Raw genomic sequence first — 20,124 nt, 5'->3', positions numbered from 1 at the left:
TTCAAATAAAAATTAATTGAACCACTCTTCTTATCTATAAGTTAACTCTTTCAATTATAAGCTCTGATATTATTATTGCACGCTAAATGAATTTAATTAACCTGGATAGAACTTAGGGGGAGCTTACAAACCTCAGAACCCCAAAGTCAACTTGTTAAGTAGATTAACAACAATTGATCAATTTTAAATATTATTGTTTGTCATCATCAAAAAAGGGGAGATTGTTGGAACAAAATGTGTTTAACAATGAACCTTAAAGAGTTTTGATGATAACAAGGTATTAAAAATTGTAAATTGGACTAGCTAATATTTGTTCAAGTGTACAGGACCATAGTTAAAAATTTACATCATATAAAGGTTCTGAAGAACAAATAGAGAGCTATGGACTAAAGAAAAGGAAGCTTGAAAGCATCTAAAAAGAAGTGCATCTGAAGTCATAAGTGCTACTGAAGAATGATGACGTCATCAGAAGCTGAAGATCATCAGAAGCTGAAAGTCATCAGAAGCTAAAGGTCATCAGAAGTTGAAGGTTAACAGAAGCAGATAGCCTTCAGAAGCGTATAGCCATCAGAAGCAGATAGTTCAGAAGCAACTTCATCAGAAGCTGAAGCTCATCAGAAGCTGATTGTCACCACAAGCTGAAGATTCAAAGATCAACACTTCAAAAGCTGTCTATTGGATTCGAAAACACTGCAGAAGATTAGTGGATGGTTGCAACGGTCATTTTGGTGAAGATTTGAAGGCCTTGGAACCTTATCTTCAAAAAGCGTTGACACTGTACTTTGTACGAACTGTACAACCACCTTCTCCACTACTCTGTTTTGTGTCCACGCTACAGGACAAGAAAACAACTCCAGAATAACAGCTATGCCTGTAAAGATGTTCCTTCACAATGGGAATGGATTTCAAATTAGTTCTTCATAGGACAACAACCAAATCAGGCAAAAGATCATTGGTGAAAGATCAAGCTTCAACAACGACTCTTTGATGTGCTGGCAATTTCACAACGTCTCTTTCACACCTCTATATAAAGGAGTGAAGACTTAGAGAATTGGCAATGCTGAACGAAAGACTCACAACATTTTTACAAGTACCAAACCTCTGCTGAAATTGTTCTGCATTCACTTAGAATTTCTGTGTCTCAAAGTTTCATCTTAGAAATTCCTAAGTTATTGAGTCTGTATCTGATTTGTATTGTGAGCACCTCTGATTGTATATCAAGTGTTCAACCTTAAACAATTTTCTGTATAATTTTGTTTAGTTAGAAGTCTCTTGCAGTTGTGCTTGAGCAGGGAAGTCTCTTGATTGTGTTCTTGAGCAAAGGAAGACTCTTGCAAAGTGTGCTTGAGCAAAGAAAGTCTCTTGCAGGTGTGCTTGAGCAATTGTAATCAGATATTACTCTTAGTGAAATCTCCTTGGAAGTGCAAGGGGGACTGGACTACTTCCAGATTGTGGAAAGAACCAGTATAATTGCATTGTGTCGTTCTTCTTCTCTCTCTCTGTTTTATTCCGCTGCATTTAGATTCTGATTACCACTTCAGAAGCTGTCTCACTTAGCTTCTGACCAGTGTGTTCAGTTTTTAGGAGAAACGAAGAATTTTCCAAAAACACAATTCAACCCCCCTTCTTGTGTTTTTCTCACCTTCACAATGCACATCAGATATTGGCAAAATTGGACCTCCACTTAGTGTCTCCACCAACACCGTACTAGCACTCTTAAAATTTCCATTAGATCTTTGTGCCTTTTGAATAGTGGCAGTCACATCAACCTCAGTCCCCTCAAAACATTCCTTATTTCTAGCACACCATATCTCATAACACAAGGCCAAAACATGGACTATAATATCCTCATCGACATCAATAATATTTTGCTCCAACCACTTATGAAAAGGAACGTACCTGGAATCATGCAAATTAAACACCACACCTAAAGAGGAAGCAAACCATATCTTCTTTGACCAATGACACTCCATAAAGAGGTGTGGAATTGTCTCATTATGTTCCCCAAAAGAACACACAATGGATCGCTACTTATTCCTTTTTTGAAAAGATCATTTTTTACTGGTAGTTTTTCATGTAGAATCCTCCAAGAAAAATGGATGTGTCTTGGAATACTTTTATTTTCCATAATTTTTTCCACACTTGGAGATTATTGTCCTGCATTGAGTTATGTGAGCTACCTGCTTCATGCCTTGCCTTTAAGAAATGGTATGAACTCTTCACAGAAAAAGTAGCTGACCGTGAAGCACCCCACACAAATTCATCTTGCAATTGAGAAAAAGAAAATGATCCCCTTATTTCAAAGAAAAGGATATTTGAAAAAATTTAACAAATAAATAATACATAAACTCTTTTTTTATTAAGATAAACAAAGACTTATTTTTTATTTATCAATCGTGAATAAAACAATATAAAGGTGTCGGGGTTCGAACCCCGGACACTCTACTTATTCACCTTGAAAAAGGTGAATTATAGTCACTAAACTACTTGACAAAAAAAACAAGAAAGGAGAAAAAACCAACAAAATAAAGCCAATTACTCCCCAATCCTCAAAACACCATTAGCATCATCAAGAGGGATGTAAGTGGTTCGGAAAAAACCGACGAAACAGAAAGTCCAAACTGAATCAAACCGAAAAGGTATCTGACCTTGTCTGGTTCAGATCAAAATCGAACCAAACCAATCTAAACCGATCTTGTTTGGTTCGGTTCTCGATTTTTCATTTTGAAATCCAATGAACCAAACCGATGGTAACGTCACTCCCAATTTTACTAATATTACCCCTCCTCACACACTTATGATTAGGCCCAAAATTAAATCCCAACATAAAATACTCCTTAATCCATTCACTTTCTCTCATCATCATCTCATCCCATCACTCCGACTCTATTTCATTTCTTTTAAAAAGGAAACTTTAGCTGTCAACCACATCTAACTCATCTTTTCTCACCACTTGGTTATAAAAAGTGGTTGGAAAAATAGAGAACATGAAAAAACAAAATATGAAATACAAAGTTCCATGAAATATTTTAGTATGATGTATGTTGTATGCATGAAATACAAATTTGTGAAAATATGATTTTTTTTTTAATTATCTTCAAATAAACCGATCAACCGAACCGAATCAAACTAAACTAAACCAATTTATTTGGTTCAGTTCCTTTTTTGAAAAAGAGTGAAATCCGAACCAAACCGAACCAACGAACAATTTATCGGTTCGGACATCTTTTTGACTGAAAACCAATCCGAACCGAAGCGTTTCACTCCTAACTAAAAGAGAGGGAATGAAGGCAAGAGAATTATTTAAGATTTTGAAAGTAAGCTCTGAATCTGAGTCATGTTTGTTTATCTTTTTTTAAATATTGGATATTAATAATTAATTGTTAGGTTAATATTTAATTTGTTTGAATTTTGATCTTCCAACTCGCTTAGTTTAAATTCGTTGAGGTACCAAACTAACCTCTCGTAGGTAATCAATCAATGTCATCATTCTCTTCCCACAATGTAGGAGTGAAGATTAAAGTCTAATCCTACTTCCACAAATGTAAAATTTGATATCACAGGAGCCTGAAAATCCCATACATAAGATTTTTTGGTTGGCCTAAATAGGCTGAATTAAGTGTTTGATCCCACTTATGCTCCTTGGCCCTCCAAATCCTATGTACAAAAGATGTAATTATACCTTATGTAGTACCCACGTATTTTAAATTGTTTCCCAAGGAGGTTCTAAAAAGATGGCAAAAGGATACCAGTTGAGAGCATGTGGAGTTATGATTGTAAGAGTGTGTATGAAAAAAGTGTTTATTCTTTTTTGAGGGACATGAAAAAAGTGTTGACAGTCCACCTTAATTATGCCCACACTTCTTTAAAAAAAATTATTTAGAATCCATCGGATAAAGTAAATATGTTTTGATTACCATCTTATCGGTACAAAGTTTTTACAATTATTTAGTGTTGAATAATTTTCATCTAGAAACCTCCAAGATATATAAGGTGGGATCTCTACTCTCAACTGTATTTTTTTTCATGCACAAGAGTCAGTTATCAACTTGACGATCATAGTAAAGAGCCCAAATCCATATAATTGAAAAGAAATTAGAACTAAACAGTCTCTTGAATTCGAAATATTTGAATTCTGTTCTTCTCCCAACTCATTTTGCTCGCATCCAACTGAACTTCCCAAAAGAAAATAAGAGTCACAAAAATAAATATCAGACACACAAAAGGATTAGAAACAATCCTAGCTATAAAGCAGAGCCCCCTCCACGATGCATCAACCTCAAACCAACAAGACAATGATCTTTTCACATCAAACTTTTGCTTCTTTCTCCAAATAAAAAATTTCCCCACATAAAAAAGTTGATGTGAAACATAATAAATTAATCCGTGCATTGCGGTTCAACATATAAATTTTAAGGATTGCTCAAAAAAAATATAAATTTTAAGGATTCATGTTAAACTTGCTTTGATTATTTTATTATTTTCATTATACACATTGATCCCCTTCTTATAGTTTAGAGAAAGACGTTCTCATAGTTTTTTGGCGACCCAATTTAGGTTTAAACAAAAAATAATATTTTTTTGACAAAGAACAAAAAATAATATTAAAATTAGGCTTTAATGTCTTTATACAGAGAATAAATTAATCTTTGACTCGTTATAACAAAGGTATTAATTTCTTCCTTAGTTAAAAATTTTATGAAATTATTTAGTATTATTTTTTGTCATGGACTAGGTTCGACCATGAAAAAAATTGTCAAGGACTAAATTGAATATTCACTCGTTAGTTTATTGAGTTATTTTTTTTCTTATGGTAATGAACTCGACACGCTGATTTCTTCTTGTTCTTCTTTTAATTTGCTTTATATACACACTATACTTCCAAGTTTTCTATTCCAACTCTTCAATTTCATTTCTCTGTGCCAATTTCATTCTAAATTAATCCAATGATCTTTAAAGTATCATTGAAAAACTGATAAAGAAGCTATGCACTTGTTGCTTGAATCCATTTGATGTTTGCTGCAATAATCTTGTCCTCCTTGTAGTGATACACAAAGTATACTGTTCACATTCTAATGTATAAGGCCTTTTCTTCTCTTTTTATTTCTTTTAATTTATTTTCTATAGTTTTTAATCTTTTTCTTCTTAAAATCAACTTAATGGTGTTGGTTATATTATTAGAAACTACTCTTTCTTCTATCCCATTATGAGTTTCATATTTGTAAGAAGAAAAAAAATCCCAAAAATGAGTATAACTTTTTATTTTGAATATAATATTAATCACATATTTTCAATTATACATTCTAGTTAGCAAGGTTATCAAAATTGGGACTTTACTTCAAGTCGAAGGGAAGTAGCAAAATCGGGACTCGTAAAATCGCAATCAAAATCGAAGGATTTTGCTCAAGGACTTTTCTAGAATCGATATAAGATAGTAAAGTCGGGACTCGTAAAATCGCAATCAAAATCGAGGATTCTACCAAACAAAAATAATGCTAAATATATGTTGATTGAAGGAAAGGATGATGGATTGAAGGAAGGAGGCAATCTAGTTAGATTTAGTTCATTCTGAACTAGATGAAAAGTGAACAATCCCGTGCAACTATTGAGGAAGTGTGGGGGAAGTGAAAGAATGAAAATGTTTGGCCTTTAGGGTATTTATAGAACCAGGTCATGGATTCAAATTGAGTCAATTTACGAACCGGGTTAAAAATTCACCCTTATCAAAAAATGAACAAAATCCTTCAAAATCCATCAAAATCCTGGGATTTTGAACGGATTTCACGATTTAGTGCGATTTTGATAGGATTTTGTCTGTTTTTGGGACTTTGCTATGTATTTGAGTCGTTGAAGCTACGCAAAGTCGCAAAAACCAGGATTTTGGGACTTAAGTCGCGTTTTTGATAACAATGCTAATTAGTACTTTTTTTTGACAAATGCTAATTAGTACTATGTACTTTACTTTTAAGTTAATATTTTTCACTAATACGTACTTAGGATAAAAGATTTTTTTTAGCGGATACTTAGAATGATTAGAAGCACAATAATATTTGATAAAATTAGTGTAATTATGAACATTCATAATCTACTAATGTGATAATTCATCAGCCTACTCTTCTTACCCAACGACTAATTTATACACCAATGGAAGAATTTAATAGGAATACATTCAAAACACTCAAATAATTGCGGAGTTTCTTTTTTTTTTTTTGAAGTAGCCGAATGGATAGAGCTTACACAATTTAATTGTGGAGAAGTGGAGTGTCCGGGGTTTGAACCCCGGCTCCTGCATATAATATGCAATATCCCTACCAATTGAACTAAGCTCATGAAGATCTGTGGAGGATTCTATTAAAGGCAAATGTTACTAATTAATCGTTAGAATAAACCAAAAATAGCTGCAGACATTATCAAATGACTACTCTTCTTATATTTCCAAAAAGTAGTCATTATAATATAGAACACTAGCAAAAAGTATTTCAAAAAAAAAAAACACTAGCGAAAAGACGGACACTCACGTCTCTGTTTTTTTCCCTCTTTTTATTACGCCAACGTTTGAAAATTATTAACGGTGTTTTTTATGACATTTTAATTTTGATTAAATGTAAAATTATAAATGTTTTTTGTTTTCAAATTATAACAAATCAGACTAACCATGCTTATCTATTTCAATGAAACCAACAATATAACAAAAATATATAATCTAAATTCTTATTTTTCTAATCACATCAACAACGGTCTTTGTTATAAAAAAAGTTGTTTAAGATTATAATTGAGATTATGAAAAAGTAAGTATATATACACTCGTCTAGTTTGTTAGATCACTTTTTAAATGATAAAAGAAAAAACTGAATGTTTGTGTTTGTTACACTTTATTTTAATATTTAAATTCATTCTAATCTATTTGTTAGATGTGTTATTTGTATTGAAAATTGAAGGAAGAAAAATCCAACTCAAAATAGCTGAAAGGGGTAGTTTTCTTTATGAGCGGTGCTATATAGCACGACGCCCTTTCCCCCACGAATTTGTACGATAGGCACAAACAACACACAATTTCATCTATTACTAAGCTTGGAATACTATGCTAGTTTATCCTTTTAAAAATACAACAATAAACTAAATATACTAAAACAAAAAAGTAAGTATAAGATAAATAATGATGCTACAATCACCGTCACAGTTGGTAACACTACAGTCCAAAGTAATGTCTCCTTAAATGGGATAAAGATTAAAGTGTAAACCATGGAATAGTTTATTTAAATATAATATATCATATATTGATTTGTAATAACTGGATTCATATGTTGTAGCACACAGCACCTCTAGAAGAGACACCTTTGTAATTTCTCATCAAATAAGAGAGAAAAGTGTTGTCGTGCAACGTGCACGAAAAATATGTCGTGCTTTATATCATTTTCCTTTCTTTATACATAGTATAATAATAGATTATCAAATAAGTAGTTACATGAAATTATAAACATTTCCAAAAAGATCTTTGATTATAATAAATTGTAAATTTATCCATAAAATAATTATGCCGCCCATTTCTTTGCGACAGGGTGCAATGATCTCTTTTCTTTCAAATAAAAGAATATCAAAATGTTCCGTGAACATAAATCAGTTGGTAGGACAATGCATTATTATATGTAGGGGTCGGGGTACGAACCCCGAACACCCCACATATTCATCTTATAAGGTGAATTCTAGCCATTAGACTACCTGACCAAAAAAAAAAATCAAAATAATGTTAACAATTAATACATCTACATCCCATTGGTATAAAAATTCATTTTATCTTAATTATATGAAAACGTAGATGTTTATTTGTTAAAATTCTGTCCCATGGTAAGAAAGAGATTGACACATTGGATTGAATTGATATATTATTTGACTAAGAGTAACTACATAAGTGAGTCGAAATTGTCTTAACTCAAAAATGAAAGGTGTTGAAATTATGGATCATCTCACTTATTTGTTGTTCGATCTCAATTCTTCTATTAAATGTTAGACTTTATCTCACAATGGACACATTACAACATGTCTCCCTCTGGTGTGACATATCTCTCCCTTAAATGCAAGACTCTTTGCGTCTTTCACTTAACGCATTATTGACTTTTGAAGGGGAGCCTCACTTTGTTAGATCGATACATGGAACTTAAAACAACCACAAAAGTGAGCTTCACACATTATTGAGTTTTGAAGAGGATCCTCACTTTGTTGGATCGATCCATGGAATTTAAAACAACCACAAAAGTGAATTGAACATCACATCTTAATCCAAAACTTTAAAGTTATTTGTTTATGAATTCACTTATTTATATGTTGTTCGACCTCAACTTTCTCATTCAAATGTGAAACTTTAAGTTAGACCTGACACATTAAACATTTTACACATTTAAAGACTAAAATGACAGTTTATTTATTTTGTGTGGCGGGAGTAGAAACCATGGGACAAAGTATTTAGATCTACTGTAGTATGCACGATGCAACTGCAAACCAGCAAGTTTGTCTACCTAACATTTTAAATATAAAGGTCCTACGGCAACTATATTCTGTGCACCATTTGCGGTAAATCTAAAGGATAGTGATTCACCACCTAACAAATTTTAGTACTATTGAAATAAATGTTTTAAAAAAATGCACTATTTTTTGTTTGACAAAGAATGCACTATTAACATCCAAGCGGTGTCTTTTTCTAAAAAACACACACAACACTTGTAAGGTTAAACTGTGAGTAGTTTATTCCCATATCGATTATGAATGAACAAAATATTAAATATATAATAAAGGTTATATATATATATATATATATATATATATATATATAATGTTTTGAGATATTGGTTGGAGATGTATAAATATTGGGAAAGATTCAAGTTTCACATCTGATAGATAAGAGTTTATAAAGAATAGATACTCCTCATCTTATAAGTCGATTTCGTAAAGATGAATTAAATCTTAATTTTAACATGGTATTAGAGCCTAACAATACATACACCAAACCCAATAATGTTGGACATCAAGAATTTTACTCTTCTCCCAATTCATTTTGCTCATTCCCAACCAAACTTCTGAAAATATCCATGCGCGAGTTTACTCATGCTAGTTTTAATCTCTGGGTGAGTTAACTTATGCAGGGGCATTATGGGAAATTCAGTTGGGAACAAGCAAAATCAGTTGGGAGAAGAGCAGAATTCGAACATCAAAGCTTAGACCCTAATTACAACAGAAGCCCAAGAGTGTTGAGCTGGTCAGCTGGACGTGTGAGGGAGTGTAATGGGAAAATCCCAAGTTCCACATTAGATAGAGTATATCCAACAACACTTTTACACCTAAGCTTTGTTTTTTTCCTCCAAGGTAGAGATTTTTTCCATCATATAATCAGAACTCAAATGGTAAAAAATTGCAGGAACATTTTATATACTCCCTCCGTTTCAAAATGAGTGTCGCTTTAGTCAAAAAAAATTGTTTTAAAATGAATGTCGCTTTCAGTTTCCAATGCAATAATAACTTTTTCTTTTCAATTGTACCCTCCAATTAATACTCTGCACACTACTTCCGAAGTATTACTTTTAAAACTAACTAATAGTTAATAAGGATAATTTAGTAAAATAACCATTCTCTTTCTTTTAATCATTGCATTTCTTAATATGTGTGTAAACACCTAAAACGACATTCATTTTAAAACGGAGGAAGTACTAGAGTGTAGGTTGGAATCCAAAATTCTCTATTTCGTCGCCATGGGCTCGTTAGAATAAAAAAAAAAAAATTCCCATGAGAGACAGACACATCTCACTTGAGTTATGGTAACAAGTAGATGTGAAACATATTAAATTCTACCGTGTATTATGGGTCAACATTTAATTTTAAGGATTCATGTGAAACTTGCTTTCATTATTTTTTTATTATAACTTGTCATGTTCATATCTTATTGAATTGCTTTTTCCCTATTATAACTTGTCATGTGAAATCATAGCATTCTACCGTCTATGCTATGATTTCTTTTTTTTCTTTTCAGACACGCAATAATGTGGTGTTCCCAATGAGAATTAAACTATATTAAGGGTCTTATGTATCATTCAGCTTTTCTATTCCATTTTCTTTCTAAATTAACCAAAATGTTCTTTAGTGTATCATTGAAAAGATGAAAAGGAACCTAGTTCATGCACTTGTTGGTTGTTTCCATATGATGTTTCCAACAATCATAAGGTATACAGCTTTTGTATTTTGTCTTTTTTTTTACAAGTTTCCTTTTGTTTAGTTTCTATGTTTTAGAATCTTATTATTCTTTTTTCTGAGGGAATATTTTCTACTCCCTCCGGTCACATTTATAAGCAAAAAATCACTTTTTAAGTTCATTGAATGCCTAATGTATTTGGTATATATTATAGACCAAATACATTAGGTGTTGAATGAACCTAAAAAGTGGTATTTTGCTTATAAATGTGACCGGAGGGAGTATGTTTTATAATCTTGTTATTCTTTTTTTTAGAGAAGAATGTTATGTTATTATTCATAAAATCAACTTAGTGGTGTTTGCTATACTATTAGAAACTACTCCTTATGTCTTTTATATTTAGTATCACTTTCTATTTTTAGTATAGCATTAATTACATATTTCTAAGGGTCATGGGCACTGGTTAAGGATACCAAAAAAAGAAGTTATTACTAAAAATGAATTATTTTTTGGATTAATTACCCAATTTTCAATGCAATAACTACTATATAATTTCTTTTTTAGTATCCTTAATCAGAGCTCCGGAGGCACTAGTTAGTATTTCCCTATTTTCAATTATACATTCTAATTAATACGATGTATATATTACTTCTAAATCGATATATTTTACTTTGTATTTATGATAATCGTAGACATAATAATATTTGATAAGATTAATTTAGTAAAATTGTTATAATGAAATGTGACACTCATAATGACCTGATGTAATGATTCATTAGCAACTTCTACAAAAAAAGGTCACATACCTTTCAGAAGAATTGACCTTTATCATGATATCAAAACTTGTTTACCTGAAAAGGTTAAATAACTTTGAATAAGTTAAATTTCAACATAAAAAAAAAAAAGGATCATATTTCAATCAAATAAGATTTTTTGTGAAGTCACTGCCTCCACATGAACTAAAGTTTTGAATAAATAGTAATGAACCTTTTTTCTTCCATTATTATTAATTTGTTTAAGAGAATATTTTGAATAAATATTGACATGATTTTGTTTTTCTTTTAGTTATAGAGTTTGAGCAAAAAAGAGAAGCTTAAAGGATGGAAAACTTTTGGAGCATTATTTGTGGAGACTGTGGTAATGTTGATAATGAAGGAAAACCTTTCTTTTATGATTTAGCACTTTTGAAAGATCCTTCTTCATGCATCAACCATGTGTTTGTCATTTCATTTGATGTGATAGTCCTTACCATATTGCTATTCATCATGATCTTGAAGTCTTCTTTGAGACCCTATTGGAGTCCAATAAGATATTCCAATATGCAGTTAGTTTCTGCCATAACCAATGGAATTCTTGGGCTGCTACATTTATCCTTTGGAGTTTGGATTTTAGAGGAGAAGTTAAGGAAAAACCATGATGTCTTTCCTCTTGATTGGTGGTTGCTAGAACTCTTTCATGGACTCACATGGTTGTTTGTAAGTTTAGCTATAAGTCTTCAAATAAAACAACTCTCAAGAGCATGGTTGTGGATGTTTTCGGTTCTCGTATTCTTTGTTTCCGGTATATTATGTGCTTTGTCGATATCTTATGCAGTTGGAAGTAAAGAATTGTCCCTCCAGGTAGGTTTGGATGTTATATCATTTCCAGGAGCAATTTTGTTGCTCTTATGCACATACCAAACATGTAAATGCAAAGATGTTGAAAGGGAAATCGATGATAGTCTTCGTGCGCCTTTAATAGGCCAATTCGATGAAAGTAATCCTGTTAGCCATGTTACTCCATTTTCCAATGCTGGATTCTTGAGTAAGATTTGGTTTTGGTGGTTGAATACATTGATGAAAACAGGTCAAAAGAAAACACTTCATGACGAGGATATCCCGAAATTAAGAGAGTCTGACAGGGCAGAAATTTGTTATTCGTCATTTCTGGAACAGCTAAACAAACAAAGACAATGTGAGTCGTCATATCAATCATCGGTTTTATGGACAATCATTTTTTGCCACCGGAGAGAAGTTTTGGTAACCGGATTCTTTGCTTTGTTTAAGGTACTCGCTTTATCTTCTACTCCTCTACTTCTTAATGCCTTTATATTGGTTGCCGAGGGTAACGAAAGTTTCAAATATGAAGGTTATGTATTGGCCATTTCACTCTTTGTTATAAAAATCATAGAATCCCTATCACAAAGACAATGGTATTTCCACACTAGACTTGTTGGAATGAAAGTTAGATCACTACTTAATGCAGCCATTTATAAGAAAATACTACGGCTATCGAATTCTGCTAGGTTGATTCACTCTGGTGGTGAGATAATGAATTATATGATCGTAGATGCTTATAGAATCGGAGAATTTCCATTCTGGTTTCACCAGACATGGACAACAATTCTCCAATTGTGTATTGCATTAGTAATTCTTTTCCGCACAATTGGACTAGCAACACTTGCATCATTGGCGGTGATAGTTCTCACTGTGATTTGCAATTATCCACTAGCAAAATTACAACACAAGTATCAGAGCAAACTTATGGTGGCACAAGATGAGAGATTAAAGGCTAGTTCAGAAGCTCTTGTAAATATGAAAGTGTTGAAGTTGTATGCTTGGGAAAACCATTTTAAAAATGTTGTAGATTTCTTAAGAAATGTGGAACTCAAAATGTTATATGCAGTGCAATTAAGAAGAACATACAATGTCTTTCTCTTCTGGACCTCGCCGATGTTGGTGTCTACTGCTTCTTTTCTAGCATGTTACTTCTTGGATGTTCCTTTGCATGCAAGTAATGTTTTCACTTTTGTGGCAACTTTGCGCCTTGTTCAAGAGCCGATTACAAGTATCCCGGATGTCATTGCGGTGATCATTCAGGCAAAAGTTGCATTTGCTCGAATTGTTGATTTCCTTGATGCACCAGAACTGCAAAGTGAAAACTTGAAGAACGAGTGCTTTGATGACAACCTCAAAGGATCAATTTCAATAAAATCTGCTAACTTTTCATGGAAAGGTAATGCATCAAAGCCAACCCTACGGAACATAAATTTAGAGGTTAGACATGGCCAAAAAGTGGCTATCTGTGGAGAAGTTGGCTCCGGCAAATCAACCCTCTTAGCAACAATTCTTGGAGAAGTTACCAAAATAAAAGGAATCGTAAGATTTCTACTCCTATATAAAGTGTATTTTCCCACTATGTGAATTTTTTTATCCATTTTAGTTGCGATATTAATCGGTGTCTGATTATCTATTATGAATTACAGGTTGAAGTTTACGGGCGGTTTGCATATGTTTCTCAAACACCATGGATACAAACAGGTACAATACGGGAAAACATTTTGTTTGGATCCGAGATGGATGATCAAAGATATCAAGAAACACTTCAAAAGTCTTCATTGAAAAAGGACTTTGAGTTGCTTCCCTATGGCGACCTCACTGAAATAGGTGAAAGAGGAGTTAATTTAAGTGGAGGTCAAAAACAGCGAATTCAACTTGCTCGTGCTCTTTATCAGAATGCTGATATATATCTATTGGACGATCCATTTAGCGCTGTTGATGCACATACTGCAAAAAATTTGTTTGATGTAATGACATCTTTCTTCTCATACTACTTATACATGTCTAGTGTCGTATTTTACTAAAGACGGCTTTGAAATTTGACAGGAATATATCATGGAAGGACTCAAAGGGAAAACAGTCTTACTTGTGACTCATCAAGTCGACTTCCTCCCAGCGTTTGATTCAGTTTTGGTAATTGGACCTCTTTTACAGCACTCATATTAATGTGGCTAATTTATAGCTAAGTTATGGTTGATCGAATAATTTATTTTATTTCCAGTTGATGTCAGAGGGGGTAATCCAGCAAGCTGGTCCATATCACCAGCTATTAACCTCAAGCCAAGAATTCCAGGACCTCGTCAATGCTCACAAGGAGACTGCTGGTTCTAACGAGCTTGTGGATGTTACTTTTTCTCAGAGACATTCATCTTCTAGAAAAGTCACACAAGATTCCGTGGAACAACAGGTTAAATTAACAAATGGAAATCAATTAATTATGCAAGAAGAAAGAGAGAAAGGAGACGCGGGATTAAAGCCTTACATACAGTATTTGAATGAGATGAAAGGATATATATTCTTCTTGATGGCTTCCCTTTGTCATCTTCTTTTCGTTGTTTGTCAGATATTGCAAAACTCATGGATGGCTGCTAAAGTTGATGATCCCCTCGTCAGCACATTGAAATTGATTTTAGTTTATTTCCTAATTGGTGCTTTTTCAGTAGTTTTCTTGTTCACCAGAAGTCTACTTGTAGTTTCTTTGGGTCTTCAATCATCAAAAAAATTATTTTCACAGTTGATGAACTCCCTCTTTCGTGCACCGATGTCTTTTTACGACTCTACACCATTGGGAAGGATACTTAGTAGGGTGAGAAAAATAAATAATTTTTTCCCTTCCTATGAAATGCAAAAGAATAAATAATATTCTAACTGATATTTCCATGTTTAGGTCTCATCTGATTTGAGCATTATGGATCTCGACCTTCCATTCAGCCTCACGTTTGCAATGGGAGGCACAATCGTTTTTCTTTCTAGTCTGACAGTTTTGGCAGTCGTCTCATGGCAAGTCTTGATTGTGGCTATACCAATGGTTTTTGTTGCAATTCGCATGCAGGTAATAAACAGACTCATCTTTAAATAATTCTCGGTAGCAAAAACAATACCTTGATGTGTTTTTGTGTTTTAAGCAGAGATACTACTTTGCCTTGGCGAAAGAACTAATGCGGATGAATGGCACAACAAAATCATCATTAGCTAATCATGTAGCAGAAACTGTTGCTGGAGCTGCAACAATTAGGGCTTTTGAGGAGGAAGATCGTTCTTTTGAGAAGAACCTTGATCTCATTGATATTAATGCTAGTGCTTTTTTCCATAGTTTTGCCTCGAATGAGTGGTTGATCCAACGGTTAGAAACAATCAGTGCAGTTGTTCTCACCGCTGCAGCACTTTGCATGGTTATGCTTCCCCCTGGAACATTCACCTCAGGTGAGAATTCGGTTGTTATCATCTCTAAGGTATCATTATCTATCTTAATGCAAGTTTCTAAATTTCAACATGTTTCATTCCAGGAATTATTGGCATGGCTCTATCTTATGGCCTTTCATTAAACAATTCCTTAGTATTTTCAATTCAAAATCAATGCACTGTTGCAAATCACATAATATCAGTAGAGAGGTTAAAACAATATATGCATATAGAAAGTGAGGCAGAAGAAATAGTAGAAGAAAATCGTCCTCCTTCGAATTGGCCAGTTGCCGGCAAAGTAGAAATAAATAACTTGAAGGTAATTGTTACATATTTTCAAAATTTGAAGAATGATATTCACAAAAAATGCAGCTTAAATAAACCAACTATTTTTTTTTTACCATGTCAGATACGATACAGATCCAACGGACCACTTGTACTTCATGGGATCACATGTACATTTGAAGCAGGGCACAAGATTGGTATCGTCGGAAGAACAGGAAGCGGGAAATCCACTCTTATCAGTGCTTTATTTCGTCTTGTGGAACCAGCAGGAGGAAAAATTATAGTTGATGGAATAGACATATCATCTATTGGTCTTCATGATTTGAGGTCACGTTTTGGTATTATACCTCAGGATCCGACCCTTTTTAACGGGACAGTAAGATATAATTTGGACCCTTTATCTCAACACACTGATCAAGAGATATGGGAGGTAAATTATACTACAATCTTTTTATCTTTTGTTTTGGAACGGCAAATGTTAATATTGTTACTAATATTATTTAGCATTATGTTGGGAGTGGGGATCGAATCCTCGACCTCCGTATCCCTCCACTCCTTAACTCCCTTACAATCTATCTATCTTTACTGTTCCACGAAAATATGGACTAATTCATGATCAATATGAAGGTTCTTGGGAAGTGTCAGTTGCGAGAAGTTGTCAAAGGAAAAGAAGAGGGTTTAAACTCCTCAGGTACATTTTTAAGTTTCACGGTTATACCTATGCTAAAATTACATTTTTTACAAGGTAATAATGTTTAGCGAAAAATTGTTAACCAGTTGTTGAAGACGGATCAAACTGGAGCATGGGACAAAGGCAATTATTCTGTTTGGGGCGTGCGCTTTTGAGGAGAAGTCGAATATTGGTGTTGGATGAAGCAACTGCTTCAATTGATAATTCTACTGATCTTATTCTCCAAAAAACCATTAGGGCTGAGTTCGCAGATTGTACAGTGATCACAGTGGCACACAGAATACCAACTGTGATGGATTGCAGTATGGTTCTTGCCATAAGTGATGGTAAGTTTCCGAGTTTTACTGTCTCTCACACCCTCTTTCTCATTTAATAAACACAGTCATTTTCTTATGTTCATGATGCGTAATCATGGCTAATACTATAAAGAAAAGTGAAGAATATGTTTGATCATTTACTTGTTTTCTTCAAAGAAAATGAAGCCATTGACTGTGTTTTCAGGAAAATTGGCGGAGTGCGACGAACCAATGAACTTGATGAAGAGAGAAGAATCGTTGTTCAGGAAGCTTGTCAAGGAATACTGGTCTCATTTTCAGTCTGCAGAATCGCGTTGATCTTTTTCTCTTGAACAAGCAATATATCAAGAACGTAAGCACATGACAGAGTGAGTGTGTAGAAAAATCTAGAATTAGGTAAGTAGGAGAAGAATTCTGAATTTTGTCGAAATTGTGGGTGAGGCATAGGGAACGAGTTACTCCTTCCTCAGCAGTTTCTGTTATTCTTTGTATTTGTTCCTTTCTTCTTTGTATTGGTTATTTGGTTTTTCAATTGAATATTGTAACAAGATTACTTCTTCTGATACCGATCAGATTTCAGTATCAATATTACTATTAATTCCGTTTCGTTGTTTAGATTCTTCCCCTATCAGAAGCTCTTGGACTACACAATAATAAAATAGATGAAAAAAATCATAGTCTTTCGATACCTTTACTCATGAAATTAGAAACCAATTTCATGCAACATAACACGTAACACTAGAAACCAAATTCACGAAACATTGCTTTTCGTGCAGCGGCGAAGCTAGGAAAAATTTTACGCAGTGGCCAACTATAAAAAAATAAATTAAAACCAACATATTAATTTTAAAGATAAAATATATTTTTAGTCCTATAAATTATAATTTTTAGGTTTGGTCCTCACAAACAAATTTATTCAATTTTTGTCTCGATTTTTTTAAAATTTTACAAAAAAAAAGTGTTTTTAGTCTTGGATTTCATCTTTATAACAAAAAATTAAGAACTAAAATCGCAAGTGTTGTAGAGACTAAAATCAAAATAATCCAAAAATTAACCAATGCATGAAAATTAACTAAGAGCGGAAATGATAAAAATTGACAATAGCTATTTAAAAAAGTTGGACAAAATCTGTTTCATGATGCCAATTTTATCCATAAATGACTATTTACAAAATAGATTAATAATATATTTTTCAATGTACACAAATAGGTTATGTTTAATTATGACTATTGTCTCGATAGTTTTTATTGTTGAAAAAGTTTCTATCAATCATATTATAATTTTTTACTTTCTTATTTATGCTAATTTTCAGCAATTGAACTTGTTTGGGGTAACTCAATATTTATTATTTGAGGTAGCTGGATATAAATACATACCAACTACTACAATAATATTTTTTTTTTGGGGTAGCCAAGGCTACCCCTACCCATTGAAAGGATACGCCCGTTTTCGTGTGTCCTCATTTATTTCAAATCAAGCCTTACTGGCATAAGTTAGTTTCATCGCAATTGAAGCATTAAAAAGCTTCTAGATCTAGAGGTGTTCATGGGCAGAGATAGTAATCTCATGGCAAGCTGATATATTTGAATTCTTTGAATTGAAAATAAATCATGGAAAGGTATGCAATTGTAACGACAACATGTCGAAATCGTGGAACTGAAAAGAGCAATGATAAGAACATATATATATATACACACCTCGGGCCTAGGTGTTTCGGCATTGAAAAGAATTGGAGAAGCATTAGTGAACCATCTCTGAGACATCATAGCAGATTCCAACAGAAACCCTTGATATTCAACAGATAAGACCTCATTGTCCAAATGAGTCTCGTAAAATCGGGACTCGTAAAATCGCAATCAAAATCGAAGGATTTTGCTCAAGGACTTTTCTAGAATCGATATAAGATAGTAAAGTCGGGACTCGTAAAATCGCAATCAAAATCGAGGATTCTACCAAACAAAAATAATGCTAAATATATGTTGATTGAAGGAAAGGATGATGGATTGAAGGAAGGAGGCAATCTAGTTAGATTTAGTTCATTCTGAACTAGATGAAAAGTGAACAATCCCGTGCAACTATTGAGGAAGTGTGGGGGAAGTGAAAGAATGAAAATGTTTGGCCTTTAGGGTATTTATAGAACCAGGTCATGGATTCAAATTGAGTCAATTTACGAACCGGGTTAAAAATTCACCCTTATCAAAAAATGAACAAAATCCTTCAAAATCCATCAAAATCCTGGGATTTTGAACGGATTTCACGATTTAGTGCGATTTTGATAGGATTTTGTCTGTTTTTGGGACTTTGCTATGTATTTGAGTCGTTGAAGCTACGCAAAGTCGCAAAAACCAGGATTTTGGGACTTAAGTCGCGTTTTTGATAACAATGCTAATTAGTACTTTTTTTTGACAAATGCTAATTAGTACTATGTACTTTACTTTTAAGTTAATATTTTTCACTAATACGTACTTAGGATAAAAGATTTTTTTAGCGGATACTTAGAATGATTAGAAGCACAATAATATTTGATAAAATTAGTGTAATTATGAACATTCATAATCTACTAATGTGATAATTCATCAGCCTACTCTTCTTACCCAACGACTAATTTATACACCAATGGAAGAATTTAATAGGAATACATTCAAAACACTCAAATAATTGCGGAGTTTCTTTTTTTTTTTTTGAAGTAGCCGAATGGATAGAGCTTACACAATTTAATTGTGGAGAAGTGGAGTGTCCGGGGTTTGAACCCCGGCTCCTGCATATAATATGCAATATCCCTACCAATTGAACTAAGCTCATGAAGATCTGTGGAGGATTCTATTAAAGGCAAATGTTACTAATTAATCGTTAGAATAAACCAAAAATAGCTGCAGACATTATCAAATGACTACTCTTCTTATATTTCCAAAAAGTAGTCATTATAATATAGAACACTAGCAAAAAGTATTTCAAAAAAAAAAAACACTAGCGAAAAGACGGACACTCACGTCTCTGTTTTTTTCCCTCTTTTTATTACGCCAACGTTTGAAAATTATTAACGGTGTTTTTTATGACATTTTAATTTTGATTAAATGTAAAATTATAAATGTTTTTTGTTTTCAAATTATAACAAATCAGACTAACCATGCTTATCTATTTCAATGAAACCAACAATATAACAAAAATATATAATCTAAATTCTTATTTTTCTAATCACATCAACAACGGTCTTTGTTATAAAAAAAGTTGTTTAAGATTATAATTGAGATTATGAAAAAGTAAGTATATATACACTCGTCTAGTTTGTTAGATCACTTTTTAAATGATAAAAGAAAAAACTGAATGTTTGTGTTTGTTACACTTTATTTTAATATTTAAATTCATTCTAATCTATTTGTTAGATGTGTTATTTGTATTGAAAATTGAAGGAAGAAAAATCCAACTCAAAATAGCTGAAAGGGGTAGTTTTCTTTATGAGCGGTGCTATATAGCACGACGCCCTTTCCCCCACGAATTTGTACGATAGGCACAAACAACACACAATTTCATCTATTACTAAGCTTGGAATACTATGCTAGTTTATCCTTTTAAAAATACAACAATAAACTAAATATACTAAAACAAAAAAGTAAGTATAAGATAAATAATGATGCTACAATCACCGTCACAGTTGGTAACACTACAGTCCAAAGT

At 33.0% G+C, this 20,124-nt stretch overlaps 1 protein-coding gene across 2 annotated transcripts; it reads left to right on the top strand.

Moving 5' to 3' along the window:
* Positions 1-10,090: 10,090 nt before the first annotated feature.
* Positions 10,091-17,064, top strand: LOC146914194 (ABC transporter C family member 10-like). Of its 2 annotated transcripts, XM_085717096.1 has the most exons (12): positions 10,091-10,209; positions 11,243-13,314; positions 13,422-13,742; positions 13,822-13,908; positions 13,997-14,581; positions 14,663-14,827; positions 14,904-15,198; positions 15,282-15,496; positions 15,587-15,892; positions 16,090-16,153; positions 16,240-16,479; positions 16,655-17,064. In XM_085717096.1, the coding sequence occupies exons 2-12, from the start codon at positions 11,278-11,280 to the stop codon at positions 16,765-16,767; spliced, it is 4,428 nt and encodes a 1,475-aa protein (XP_085573222.1). In that variant the 5' UTR covers positions 10,091-10,209; positions 11,243-11,277; the 3' UTR covers positions 16,768-17,064. The 2 variants fall into 2 exon arrangements, with proteins under 2 accessions (XP_085573222.1, XP_085573223.1); XM_085717097.1 differs by lacking the exon at positions 10,091-10,209 and having other exon boundaries at positions 11,121-13,314.
* The last annotated feature ends 3,060 nt before the right edge of the window (positions 17,065-20,124 follow it).

The sequence above is a fragment of the Medicago sativa genome, chromosome 6 (genome assembly GCF_051527215.1).
Source record: "Medicago sativa cultivar Bolivia chromosome 6, Bolivia_mono, whole genome shotgun sequence".
NCBI classification, from domain to species: Eukaryota; Viridiplantae; Streptophyta; class Magnoliopsida; order Fabales; family Fabaceae; genus Medicago; species Medicago sativa.
This window is presented reverse-complemented; position numbering and strand designations above follow the sequence as displayed.

Coding starts and splice junctions, on each gene's coding strand:
- LOC146914194 (XM_085717096.1), top strand. CDS start 11,278: ATGGAAAACTTTTGGAGCATTATTTGTGGAGACTGTGGTAATGTTGAT. Junction 13,315..13,421: donor TTACCAAAATAAAAGGAATC/GTAAGATTTCTA, acceptor TATGAATTACAG/GTTGAAGTTTACGGGCGGTT. Junction 13,743..13,821: donor CTGCAAAAAATTTGTTTGAT/GTAATGACATCT, acceptor GAAATTTGACAG/GAATATATCATGGAAGGACT.